General features: G+C 51.7%; 1 protein-coding gene across 1 annotated transcript; it reads left to right on the top strand.

The window, feature by feature from the left end:
- Nucleotides 1–383: 383 nt before the first annotated feature.
- Nucleotides 384–10,481, top strand: SHH (sonic hedgehog signaling molecule). Its single transcript, XM_069860428.1, has 3 exons — nt 384–956; nt 5,942–6,203; nt 9,709–10,481. The coding sequence occupies exons 1-3, from the start codon at nt 648–650 to the stop codon at nt 10,413–10,415; spliced, it is 1,278 nt and encodes a 425-aa protein (XP_069716529.1). The 5' UTR covers nt 384–647; the 3' UTR covers nt 10,416–10,481.
- Nucleotides 10,482–11,592: the final 1,111 nt, after the last annotated feature.

The following is an 11,592-nucleotide window of genomic DNA, read 5'->3' as shown; positions in this document are numbered from 1 at the left end:
ATACTTTTCTATTTGCACGGCTCCCCGATAATTCGGCATTTTATTTAACCGCAACTGCTCTTAGAAACTTGACTTGCACTGAGGCAGCCTGCTAATCTTATTTATTTTTTTTTTTTCCTCTTGCACAGAGGCATCTATTTCTCTTGCTGACAAATGTACCATTCTGCCAAGAAAGTTTTTGAAGAAAAAAAAAAATACAGCGTGTAATTGATGTTATCCCAAGAAAGCGCGATCTCCACCCCTCTCAGCTCCAAGCCCTTCAGGTAAAAGGAGAAAAAAAAAATCTTTCAAGAATTTGTTGCCTTTTTGAGGGTTAAAACATCAGAAGACAAGCTTGTCTCGCCTTGGCCAATCAGCTCTCGGCCCTGGCAGCTATAATATAGAACTAAAGGCAGACTCCTCTCACAAGCGTCTTGCTTTGCTACCATTAAAATCAGACCCTTTTTTTGTCTCTCGATTGCTGTCTCCCGACCAAACTCCGATGTGTTCCGTTATCAGCGACCTAAAGCCTGCCATTCCAGCACCTGTCTTGCTAGGGATCGGTGGATAGTATACGATTCAGAAAGCAGACAAGGACATAGGAGGCGAGAGAGCTCTAGAGAGACAGCCAGGGATAGGCACAGAGAGCTTTGAAGTAATTGGATTCAATGGACGAAATGCTGCTGTTGACAAGAATTCTCTTGGTGGGCTTCATCTGCGCTCTTTTAGTCTCCTCTGGGCTGACTTGTGGACCAGGCAGGGGCATTGGAAAAAGGAGACACCCCAAAAAGCTGACCCCTTTAGCCTATAAGCAGTTTATTCCCAATGTGGCAGAGAAGACCCTAGGGGCCAGTGGAAGATATGAAGGGAAGATCACAAGAAACTCCGAGAGATTTAAAGAACTAACCCCAAATTACAACCCTGACATTATTTTTAAGGATGAAGAGAACACGGGAGCTGACAGACTGATGACTCAGGTAGAGCCACAGAGATACCTGTATTTGTGTTTGTTAACCTCTCTGAGCAATCCTAAAGGACGCATCTGTCTTAGTATTTTTGAAAGCCCCCCCCTCCCCTTTCCCTCTCCCCCTCTTCCCCCCGCCCCTCCAAACTCGGCTAGTTTTCCCCATTGAATGTAAATACCATCTATCCAGACAAGTTAGCAGGGGCTGGAGCTATCTAGATATTTGGTGGGGGAATCTGTGTGATACTTACAGTCATTACCGTGCCATGGCGTTGCCTGTAACTTGGTTAGAGATTGCTGTTTGCATTTGTCCCCAAGGATGCACTTTGATCAAACGAATTGCATACAGCTCAGAGGACCCCAAGTGTATAGTGACCGCCAGGCCACTCACTCATTATTACAAACGCTGTCCTCGGTTGCTACGCCTGCTGACTTGATTTTTTTTATTATATACTTTATTTAATTTCTTTTTTTTTTGCTTCATTTCATTTTAGCCTTCATTACTACTATCTTTTTTTTCTTCCTCCCTCGCGAGCATATTCTAAATTTAGTAGGCATGCATTCGTGCACTCACAAAAGGCAGCTGAAGCCGGATCGACCATTCCTCTCCTGATTCCGTATTTTATAGCTCGTATTGCAATACCATCATTTGCGATTGTGCCCATCAGAGCGTAAATATATTGATATTTCTTTAAGGATGCTCGCCGCCAAGGCTTTGGTACTTCCATAGGGGAGGGACTTGCAACTTATCGGCATTGCATCACCTTCTGTTTTAAAAAATCTGATGGCACAAGGTTTACAACTGGGTAAATATTGGATCTCGGGTGGAATCAGATTGCGGAACCATTTTATGCGAAAAAAAAAAAAATAGAGAGAGAGCCTCTTGGAGAGTCACCTCGTAATTATTATTCACGCTCAACCGAGAGCTCGGTGAAGTCAATCGCTCTGCCAATCTCGGAGTTTCTGAAACTACATGCAATCTAGGCACTGGAAATGGGTTTCCTCCAAATATAGGTCAACAGCGCTTTTTTAATATTAATAGATTTAAGCCCCACCTTCGGTGCCGGAGCGGGACTGGGCGGCAGGACGAGGCGGGGAGCGGACGCGGGGAAGGGGCTCGGGGCCGGCGGGGCTGGGGGGGCGGGTTGGATGGAATTTCCCAAACTCTCCGCGTTCCTCGGCCTCATTTTCCGCCCGTTCTCCGCGTCTCGCGGGGCGAGGGACCGGCGGCCGCCCCCATCTCCTCCCGACCACCTTAAACGGTCCGCGGGAGCGCGGCGGCGCCTCCGCCCCCGCTCAGGGCTGCGCGGAGCGGCGCGGGGCTCGGTCCCCGGCGGGACGCGGGTCCCCTCCGCGGGTTCCCTCGCTTCGAGCCGAGCCGCACATCCCTCGCATTTTCAGCTCCACTTAACTCCCCTCGCGTATCGATCGCGCCGGCTCGGGTTTCTCCCTTCCCTGCGCAGCCCGGCGGCGGCTCCGCGGGAGACGGGGCGCAGCGCTCCCCGCGCCGTGCGGGGGCGAGAGCGGCGGGGGGGGCGGCGGCGCTGGGTGCGGGTGACCCCGGCCCCGCGGCTCTCCCGGGGCTGCCCGCTCTCGCTGCATTAGCTGGCAGCATCTGAACTCCTGACCTTCTGTCAACTTCCCTCAGACGAACGAAACGAAAACAAATACTTTTTTTTTTTTTTTCCTCCCTTCTCCTTCAGTGCTTATTCCCGAGCCTTAGACACAAAGGGGGTGGGTAACGGGGGGGGGGGGGGGGGACGGGCTGAGGGCAGAGGGAACGGGGAGGCCGCAACGCCGGGTACCCGGCGGCAAAGAGGGGAGCGAGGTGGGGGACGGAGCCGGGCTCCAGCACCCCTCGGAGAGGCAGCGAGAGGGGAGGCGGAGCGGGGATGGGGAGAGGGGTGGCAGTGCTGGGGACAGGGTGTCAGAGCTGGGGAGAGGGTGACAGAGATGGGGAGAAGGTGACAGAGATGGGGAGAAGGTGGCAGAGATGGGGGGATGGCAGAGATGGGGAGGGGGTGGCAGAGATGGGGAACGGGGTTGCAGAGCTGGGGAGAAGGTGGCAGAGCTGGGGAGAGGGTGGCAGAGCTGGGGAGAGGGTGGCAGAGCTGGGGAGAAGGTAGCAGAGATGGGGAGAGGGTGGTAGTGCTGGGGACAGGGTGGCAGAGATGGGGAGAGGGTGGTAGTGCTGGGGACAGGGTGGCAGAGATGGGGAAGGGGGTTGCAGAGCTGAGGGAGGGGTTTGCAGAGCTGGGGATAGGGTGACAGTGCCAGGGAGAGGGTGGTAGAGCTGGGGAGAGCGTGGCAGAACTGGGAAGGGGGTGGCAGAGCTGAGAAGGGGAGGACAGAGCTGCCCCTGCCCTCCCTTCCCCGGGCTCGGCCGGGTCCGCAGCGCCCCGAGGTGCCGTCCTGCCACCGGCCTCCCTGCTTTGCTTTCTCTGCTTTCTCTCCTTCCCTCCCTTCCTCCCTCCCTCGGCCAGCAACCTCTCGTTAAATCCCAGCCTTTAAGCGCCTGCTTTGCGAGCCCTTCAACCATGGAGAGATCTTCCCTGAATAGAATCGTTAAACATGGAGAATAGTTGCCGAATGCATTAGCCGCTAGTTAATATTAACTCCAGAAGAGGGGGGGAAAACGCAAACAGAGGTAGGTAAGTCAGGTTCTCAACTTTGCAGGTGACAACAGCAGTTTGCTGAAGGCTCCCCCCTTCCTCCCCACCCTCCCCCCCACCCCAGCCATTGGCTGGATCCGGGGGAGAGATAAGGAGGCCAGGTCAGTATGATAAAGCTGGAATTTGTATGAAATAAAATAGCAATCTCGCGTAATGCAGGCACACAAACCGGTGCGTGATGTGAGGAATTTAGAGATCAACTTGGCATTTAGGAAGCCCACCAGGTTGTTTACACTGACAGGTACCTGTTAAGTGTTTCCTTCAAGCAATTCATTTGTGAAGAGATTAGGAGCTGGCAGGAGAGGGCTTGTTGAACAACTTTGCCTCCACACAAAGCGTTAGTGGAGGCAGCCCTGCTGAGCTTCACGGTGGCTGAACAGAATTGGGCTTGATTTGTGGCACACGACCCAATGAATTAATAAATAGTCTGGGCTTCACGGCTTTTGACTCTGACAATCCAGCTCAGGCAGTATAAAAGGGAAGAAAGTCCTTTAAAGGAGGTCGTTTCTTCTTCTTTTTTTTCTGCCTGAAGCTGGGAACTGGTGCTGGTCCAGCAGGGCTGTCGCCTTATCAGGAGCTGAGGCGTTTGATCCTTCGCCCTTTTCCCCCTGTAAACCAGTGGAGGAGCGTATTCATCCTCTCAGGTGTGCGAGGGAGAAGGAATGAAAGATAAATCAAGCTCCACTTCCTCGTGCTGCTGGGCTTTCCTGCCAGGAACAGTGCCGAAACCCAAACACCGGCTTTTTTTTCCCTGAAATGGTAGGCCAGAGAGTCCAAAGTGAGCTCACGCTTGCGTTTTACATCTGTTGAGGATCCCTGTGTTGCTAGAATTACTTTTTAAGACTGTTGATAGACATACGGGAAACTTTTTTTATTGAGCAACCTTCTCACATCCCTAAAAGCCGAGCCGTCGGGGTTAGTGGTGGGACTTTGCCTTTCTGGGAGCTGTGAAGGGGACCTTTGCGGTCTGTTACTGGGCGTGCTGGGATTACACTGGGAGAGAGATGCTGCGGGAGGCCAAGCATCTCAGTCAGGGCCGGCAAAAGTGAGGGAAGAGCAGTTCACTGCATCCCGCCGTGGCTTTAATCCGCATCGATGTTTGCATCAAACGAGCCACATCGTGTATACCTAGGAGATATTTTCCTCCCAAAAAAGAGGGGTGTGAATGTGTTGTAAAGTTGGCACTTTAGAAAGAGCGTGTCTTTCTAACTCTGTAGCCTTAGTCAAGCGCTTTTCAATGGTTTCGGTGCCGATTTCCTATTTCAGGGATGGGGTGAGAGGGCGGCGAGTCCTTTTCTCCTCCTGCCGGCCTGTTTATTCCCCACCTTGACTAAGATAGGACACCCCCCCCGAAAACTTTCAGGGTTTCATTTAGAGCTCACCCCCTCCACTACTGCAGTTCCTCCATCCCCTCCCTCCCTCCCCCCATCCTGCACCCCCCATTCGCCCCGTTCACCCCGGGGAAGGCCGGTGGCTACGGAAGGGTGATGGAAAACCCTCTAGTGCTTCTCCACGGAGTTGTAAAACGTTTCACTCCACACAAAGGGTCTCCTGGCTCGCACAGCATCCCTGCTTCGCTTAACTTCCCTCCTTGGCCCTCCCTTGCTTTTCATCTTCCCACTAAGATCTATATTATTGTATGGATTTGCTGGGCTTTGTAGGCGAGCGCGGGTGCGCGTTTGAAGCGCGGTGAATGCTCCCAGCCCATGCTGCTTTGAGGGCTCTAATGAGTGATGGGCGAAGGGAGAGCAAAAAAAGAAAAAACACCCCTCCCTCCAGCGCATAAAGGCTGTTAACATGTATTGAGACCCCTTTCAACACAGAATTAAGCTGAAAAGACCGGGAGAGACATTCCGGGGAGGGGGTGAATCCGTGACTCCGAGATATACGGCGAGTGTTTGTTCTAGGCAGAAACTTTGCTGTCGGGAAGGGGACAGGGCACTTAGCGGCAGGAATTTGCTCCGTGCAGGTGGCTTTGAACGACACACTCGCCCCCCAGGGCCCGTGATGGAGCCGGGGGGGTAGTCCCCCTGCCCCTACGGCAGGTGCCAGGGAGGGGACGGTGGATCTCGGTGGTATTTCACCAGCTTTTTCTCCCGTGTCCCCAAGTTTCACCCTCCTCTTCCTCCTCCTCGCCTGCCCCCCCGTCCCTCCCTGGCAGCGGGGAGAAGACGCTCAGCCCCGGCTCGGTCCCTCCATCGCCTTTGGGGAGAGGGAGGGGGGCAGGATGCAGCCTTGGGGGTGATAGATGGTCAGGGGGGTGTCATCCCCTGCCTGCAGCACCCCTCGAAATGCGCCCTTTCCCCGTGTCCCCGTGTCTCCGCAGCGCTGCAAGGACAAGCTGAACGCCTTGGCGATCTCGGTGATGAACCAGTGGCCCGGGGTGAAGCTGCGGGTGACCGAGGGCTGGGATGAGGACGGGCACCACTCCGAGGAGTCCCTGCACTACGAGGGTCGCGCCGTGGACATCACCACCTCGGACCGGGACCGCAGCAAGTACGGGATGCTGGCCCGCCTGGCCGTCGAGGCTGGCTTCGACTGGGTCTACTACGAGTCCAAGGCGCACATCCACTGCTCCGTCAAAGCAGGTGAGGCGGGCAGCCTGCCTGGGGGACACGTCGCGGGGGGACCAGAGCCTTCCCCACCCTGCCCAGTGCCACCCGGGCGACCTCCTCCCCATCAGTCCTGCCCGCCCCGTCGGGGCTCCCCCGTCGGGGATGCGGAGTGCCCCTTTCCTCTTAGCGATCCCGCTGCTGCAGGGATGGGAAAAGGAAAGAAGGAGCCCGAGGGGAACGAGAAGAGGGTGCAAAAAAAAAAAAAAATGTTGCCAGCTGCAGCGCTTTTGGACAGCATTTTATTTGGGTGATTTGCTTGCCCAGCCTTCCCGGGAGCGCTGCGCCGCAGCCACACACCCTGCTGCTCCCCCCGTGGGATTCGCTGCCTTCCCCAGCCAAGGAGCATGTTCAACACAAACACTCGTGGCCGGCTCCAGCCGCCCCGCTGGCTGCACGCCCTTACTCGCGGTCGCTAATCTCAGAGTGGGAGCCGGCCAGGAAAATAAATAAGAAACGTGGTCCCCTGCCTCCTTCAGCGGTAGCCGCTAGGAAATTCCCAGATAGGGATACATACGTGTAATTTTTTTTTCCCTCCCCTCCCCTGTGCTTACAACGCCACACGCTGTCTCAATCCGGGAACAGCTCACAAGAAATTCCCGACTCTCCGAGTTCGTTTTCTTGACACTTAACACTTTTTGGGGGAGCAAAAAGGTTGGCAAGTGCCGACTCCCTCTGCATCCCCTCACCCCTCCCTCTACCCAGCTGCACGTCAGTTAATAGCATCCTCTAGCCCAGGAGCCCGCTGAAAAATGTCAAGAAACACTTGGTTGCAAAAGAAAATAATGGGCTTTCTTTAAATATGACCGTTTGCTTCAAAACCAGTAGCCCCGCAACAGGGAAACAGGCCTGGACACGCGATGCCTGTCTGCACGAGGGGTTCATCCCCCCACTCCAGCCCAAAGCTCCCCAGGGGCTGAGCTGAGGTAGCACCTCTCCTGGCCCACTCAGACTTTGTCCCAAGAGCCCACTGCTGCTTTTGTTCAGCTCCTTTCTAGCAAAAAAAAAAAAAAAAAAGAGGCCCTGCAAAGCTATCAGCCATGCAGTGCTACGAAACATCCCTTTCAGTAGCAAGGTGTCCGATGGTGGCACGCAGTGACCTTAGCCCAAGCGCACCCCTTAATCCACCCCCACGGGTATTTCCTAGGAGAGGCGTAACCCCAAGCTGCTCATTGAGATTCGGCACACATGGACTTGGGGGCAATATTATAGAGGGTGTCACGCAGGGTCGTGTGACTGTACCACGCGGGCTGCAAGGGAGCAGGCTTGAATTCCACCCGCTCAGCCTGATTTCAAACTGTCCAAACCTCACTTCATGACAGAGCATCTTATGAGAAGATTAAGCCCCATAATGCCAGGCAGGAAGATTCTTTATCTAGATCTCTGTTTGCAAAAAGTATGATCCTGGAGACTGGAATGCAAAGAAGAGTTCCCCCAAGGCCTGAATTATTGTCACCAGGACAGAGGAGGGAGAGGCAGGGGTGGTAAAAGGGACATTGATAATGCTCTACAGCAAGTATTTAGAGCAAACTTCTACATTTAAAATTCAAATAGACATCTTGAGTGCCTTGGAAAAGTGGCTCTGCTGTGCAAATAGTGCTTGGAAGGTCCTGGGTTTTTTGGAGAGTATGTGTGTGAATTGGCACATAGGGTTTCTGCACCTGAACAAATAGGGAGGGGGAGAGGAGGGGGGGAAGAAGCTGGGAAAAAAATGGAAGTGTCCTCTCTTCCAAGAGTGTCTGCATTTATTACATGAATCAGAATGACAATGCTGATCCTTTATTGGATTTTAATTAGAGAACCCAAACAAGCACTGCTCAAAGAAGCAGATTTTCACACCTCTGCCAATTCACTGGCGTGTTTGTAGAGCTGCTACACGACTAGATCTATTCATCAAGTCGCTGAATATGCAAACAAAGCTCAAGCCAGACCTTTAATGCCAGCTTGTAGGAAGGTGTAGTTTGCTAGCGCAGGGCTCCACATAAAGCACATAGCTTGTTTGTTGCCATGTCCTCCCTGAAGAGGCCTTGGAGAGCTCGCTGCTTCATTTCTGAGGAAGAAGTGATAAAGTCGTTAGCAAATCAATAACGGTCTAATTTTCACCCTTCCTGTCCTTCCTGAGAAAGTCATTAGGAGACACTCCAAGGGTTTGTTTAAATCATAAGCGCTTCAGTAGCAGCCACAGAGACAAAATATGAAATCTAACTGCCCTGAGGAGAGAAATCACCAGGACTCTAATCTGGTTTAGGGATCCCGTAACTGGGAGAAACCAGGGAAAGGTAAGGGTGGGATGAGGAATGTTAACAGATGCAGCAAAGACACTTGCTACTGCCACAGACTGTGGGCTGCAATCCAATATATTGAAATCCAGAGCTTTTAGGAAAACCCTGGAGTCACTTGGCTAAGTCAGAGACCAGCCTGGAGGAGGCCAGAGGTTCCTTCCCATCACTCTGCATTCAGTTGAGCTTTCAGAAAGGGATTTGCAAGAGAGACTTAAAGCCTCATTGCTATTTCTGCTTTCTTTAAACCTGCAGTTATTCCTCTCAGAAGCACCATAAAGCAGTAGCAGTGGCAACAGCATTTAATACCTAAAGTCTAAGTTACTCCAAGAGCAGGAGGAAGAGAAGGAGAGGTGTATTTGGGTCTGGCACAGGCTTGGAGCAGCCCAGGGACCATGTGCCCTGGTACAGGGAACAGCATCCTCTTTCTGGAGGGGCAGGATAGGTGAGGGAGGACTCTTTTTTTTTTTTATTTTTTTATTGAAAAGAGGACTGAACTGGAGTACTGCGGGTGCCAGGCAGGGGTGTTACAGGTGGTGACATATGTCCCAGAAGCTGCTGTGCCAAGCAGGAGGGCAGCAAGGGCTGAGGGGCAGCACATGATACAGATTGATAGAGAGGGGCTTGGGAAATCTGGGCTGTTGCTTTCCAGTGGGGTGATGGGCAAAGCCTCCTCCTGTTTGCTGCCCTAGATGGTATCCTTGAGTAGACCTGTGTGGGGACCCTGAGCATGATGAGCACAGACACTCATCTAGAGGAGGAGAAAACTTATGCCAGCAAACCCACTTGGCTTTTAAAGCTTACGAGTTATCCAGCATCAGATGTCGGGCACAGGGCAAACAGTATCCAAGTCGGAAGCTTTTCCAGAAGAGATTTGTTCTGGAACAGATTTTTCAGGGGAAATAATTTGGCCCTTCTTAATGAGTTAAAGAGCCCCTCTGACTCCTAACCCACAGGGAGATGCACCAGCTCCAGTGTGGCAGGAAGGGGACTCTCAGTCGACCCATAGAGTGCAAATGGGGCAAGTTTGTAGATGAGGATGAAGGAATTTCAGTGGGCAGTGAGGCTGCATCCTGCACCCAAGCCTTTCAGGTGTGTCAGGGCAGCTGGACAAGTGGCACACGCCCTTGTACCTCCATATGCCCACGTCCTGGCCCAGCAGGCACCCCCTCTAATCCCCCTGTGCCTCTCTCCTTGCGCAGAAAACTCGGTGGCAGCTAAATCAGGGGGCTGCTTCCCCGGCTCGGCCACCGTGCACCTGGAGCAAGGCGGCACCAAACTGGTGAAGGACCTGAGCCCTGGAGATCGGGTGCTGGCAGCCGATGCAGAGGGCCGGCTGCTCTACAGCGACTTCCTCACCTTCCTTGACCGGGAGGATGACTCTCACAAGCTCTTCTACGTCATCGAGACGAGGCAGCCCCGGGCCCGGCTGTTGCTGACGGCCGCCCACCTCCTCTTCGTGGCTCCCCAACACAACCAGTCGCAGGAGGGGACCCCCAGCCGCCGGGCACTCTTTGCCAGCCGCGTACGGCCAGGCCAGTGGATCTACGTGTTGGACGAGGGCAGGCGGCAGCTCCTGCCGGCAGCCGTGCACAGCGTCTCGCTGCGGGAGGAGGCGTCAGGGGCGTACGCCCCACTCACCGCCCAGGGTACCATTCTCATCAACCACGTGCTGGCCTCCTGCTACGCCGTCATCGAGGAGCACAGCTGGGCGCATTGGGCCTTCGCTCCCTTCCGCCTGCTCCAGGGGATGCTGGCCGCCCTCTGCCCCTCCGCCGAGGGGGCCCCGGCGGGCGCCCCCACCGCCTCGGGCATCCACTGGTACTCTCGCCTCCTCTACCACATCGGCAGCTGGGTGCTGGATAGTGACTCTCTGCACCCGCTGGGCATGGTGGCGTCGTCCAGCTGAGAGCATCCCGTGCTGCCCTGGCCACCTGCCAGCCTCTGAGGGAGAGACAGAGACACGGAGAGAGAGAGAGAGAGAGAGAGAGAAAGGAGAACGAAAAAAAAAAAAAAGGAAAAAAAAGGAAAAGAAAAACCTAAAAGAAAAAAAGGAAAAAAAATTACATATTTTTAAAAGAGAGCACGGATTAAGACTTAAAAAATAATAATAATAAAATAATAATAATTAAGTAGGACAGTCCAAAGTAGACTTTAAGGGAAACAAAGACCCCGGGATGTTCTGTTCTGTTTAGTTTATAAATATATATATATTTTTATTTGTTCTTTTGTTTTGTTGTTTTGTTTGTTGGTTGGTTATTTTTTTTTCCTCCTCTCCTGGATATTTATTTCTTTGGTATTTTGAATAGATGTTTTAAATGATATGAACCGGACCTTCAAGAGCCTTAAATAGTTTCTTTGATAATTTATTATCATGTGAACTGTACTCACAGGGGGAAAAATTATTTTGTGAGGCCAAGTAAAACTGCTCAGAGTCTATTTTTCTACATGTCACATGTGTCCTGACTTTCAGAAAGCAAAATTCTGTACTTTCCCATCTCTCCATTACATTGTTTCTTCATTTCAGCAAGTCTAAAAACCAAGCAAACAAACACACAAAAAAAGACAAACTTCATGGGGGTCCGTAAATTATATTTTTATACACAGAATTGTAAATTAGATTTTTTTGAGAGATCAATACTTAACTGAATCACATTTCGTTTTTTGAAATAGTGTAAAATATATATATTATTTTAATTTAAATAGTTTCAAATGTAACGTCATTTCCTGTATTGTTTTCCATGCTTTGCTTTGTAAAAACACCATTTGGCCATGTTCATGGAAGTCAAGACTGTTACACAAACTTTTTATTTGCGAAAACCGTAAGAAACTTTGTTATTTTTAACTTCAAAAAAATTTATTAGAAAATAATATTTTTTAAAAAGCGCACATGGCGGCAATTCTGTGACGATGGAGATGGTAGTTTGTACAGAGGGGAGAAAAGGATGTTTTGCATTAATAAATTGAGAAATAACTGCTGTAAATTTACTAAAATGTATTTTTGAATATTTTGTAATAGTTTTAATAGTTTTATAGAAATAAAATGTGCCATGCACAGTCTGGTTAGTATATAATAACTAAGAGTT

Source organism: Phaenicophaeus curvirostris, chromosome 6 (genome assembly GCF_032191515.1).
Source record: "Phaenicophaeus curvirostris isolate KB17595 chromosome 6, BPBGC_Pcur_1.0, whole genome shotgun sequence".
In the NCBI taxonomy this organism is placed as follows: domain Eukaryota; kingdom Metazoa; phylum Chordata; class Aves; order Cuculiformes; family Cuculidae; genus Phaenicophaeus; species Phaenicophaeus curvirostris.
The sequence above is the reverse complement of the archived record's forward strand: the minus strand, read 5'-3'. Positions and strand labels throughout refer to the sequence as shown.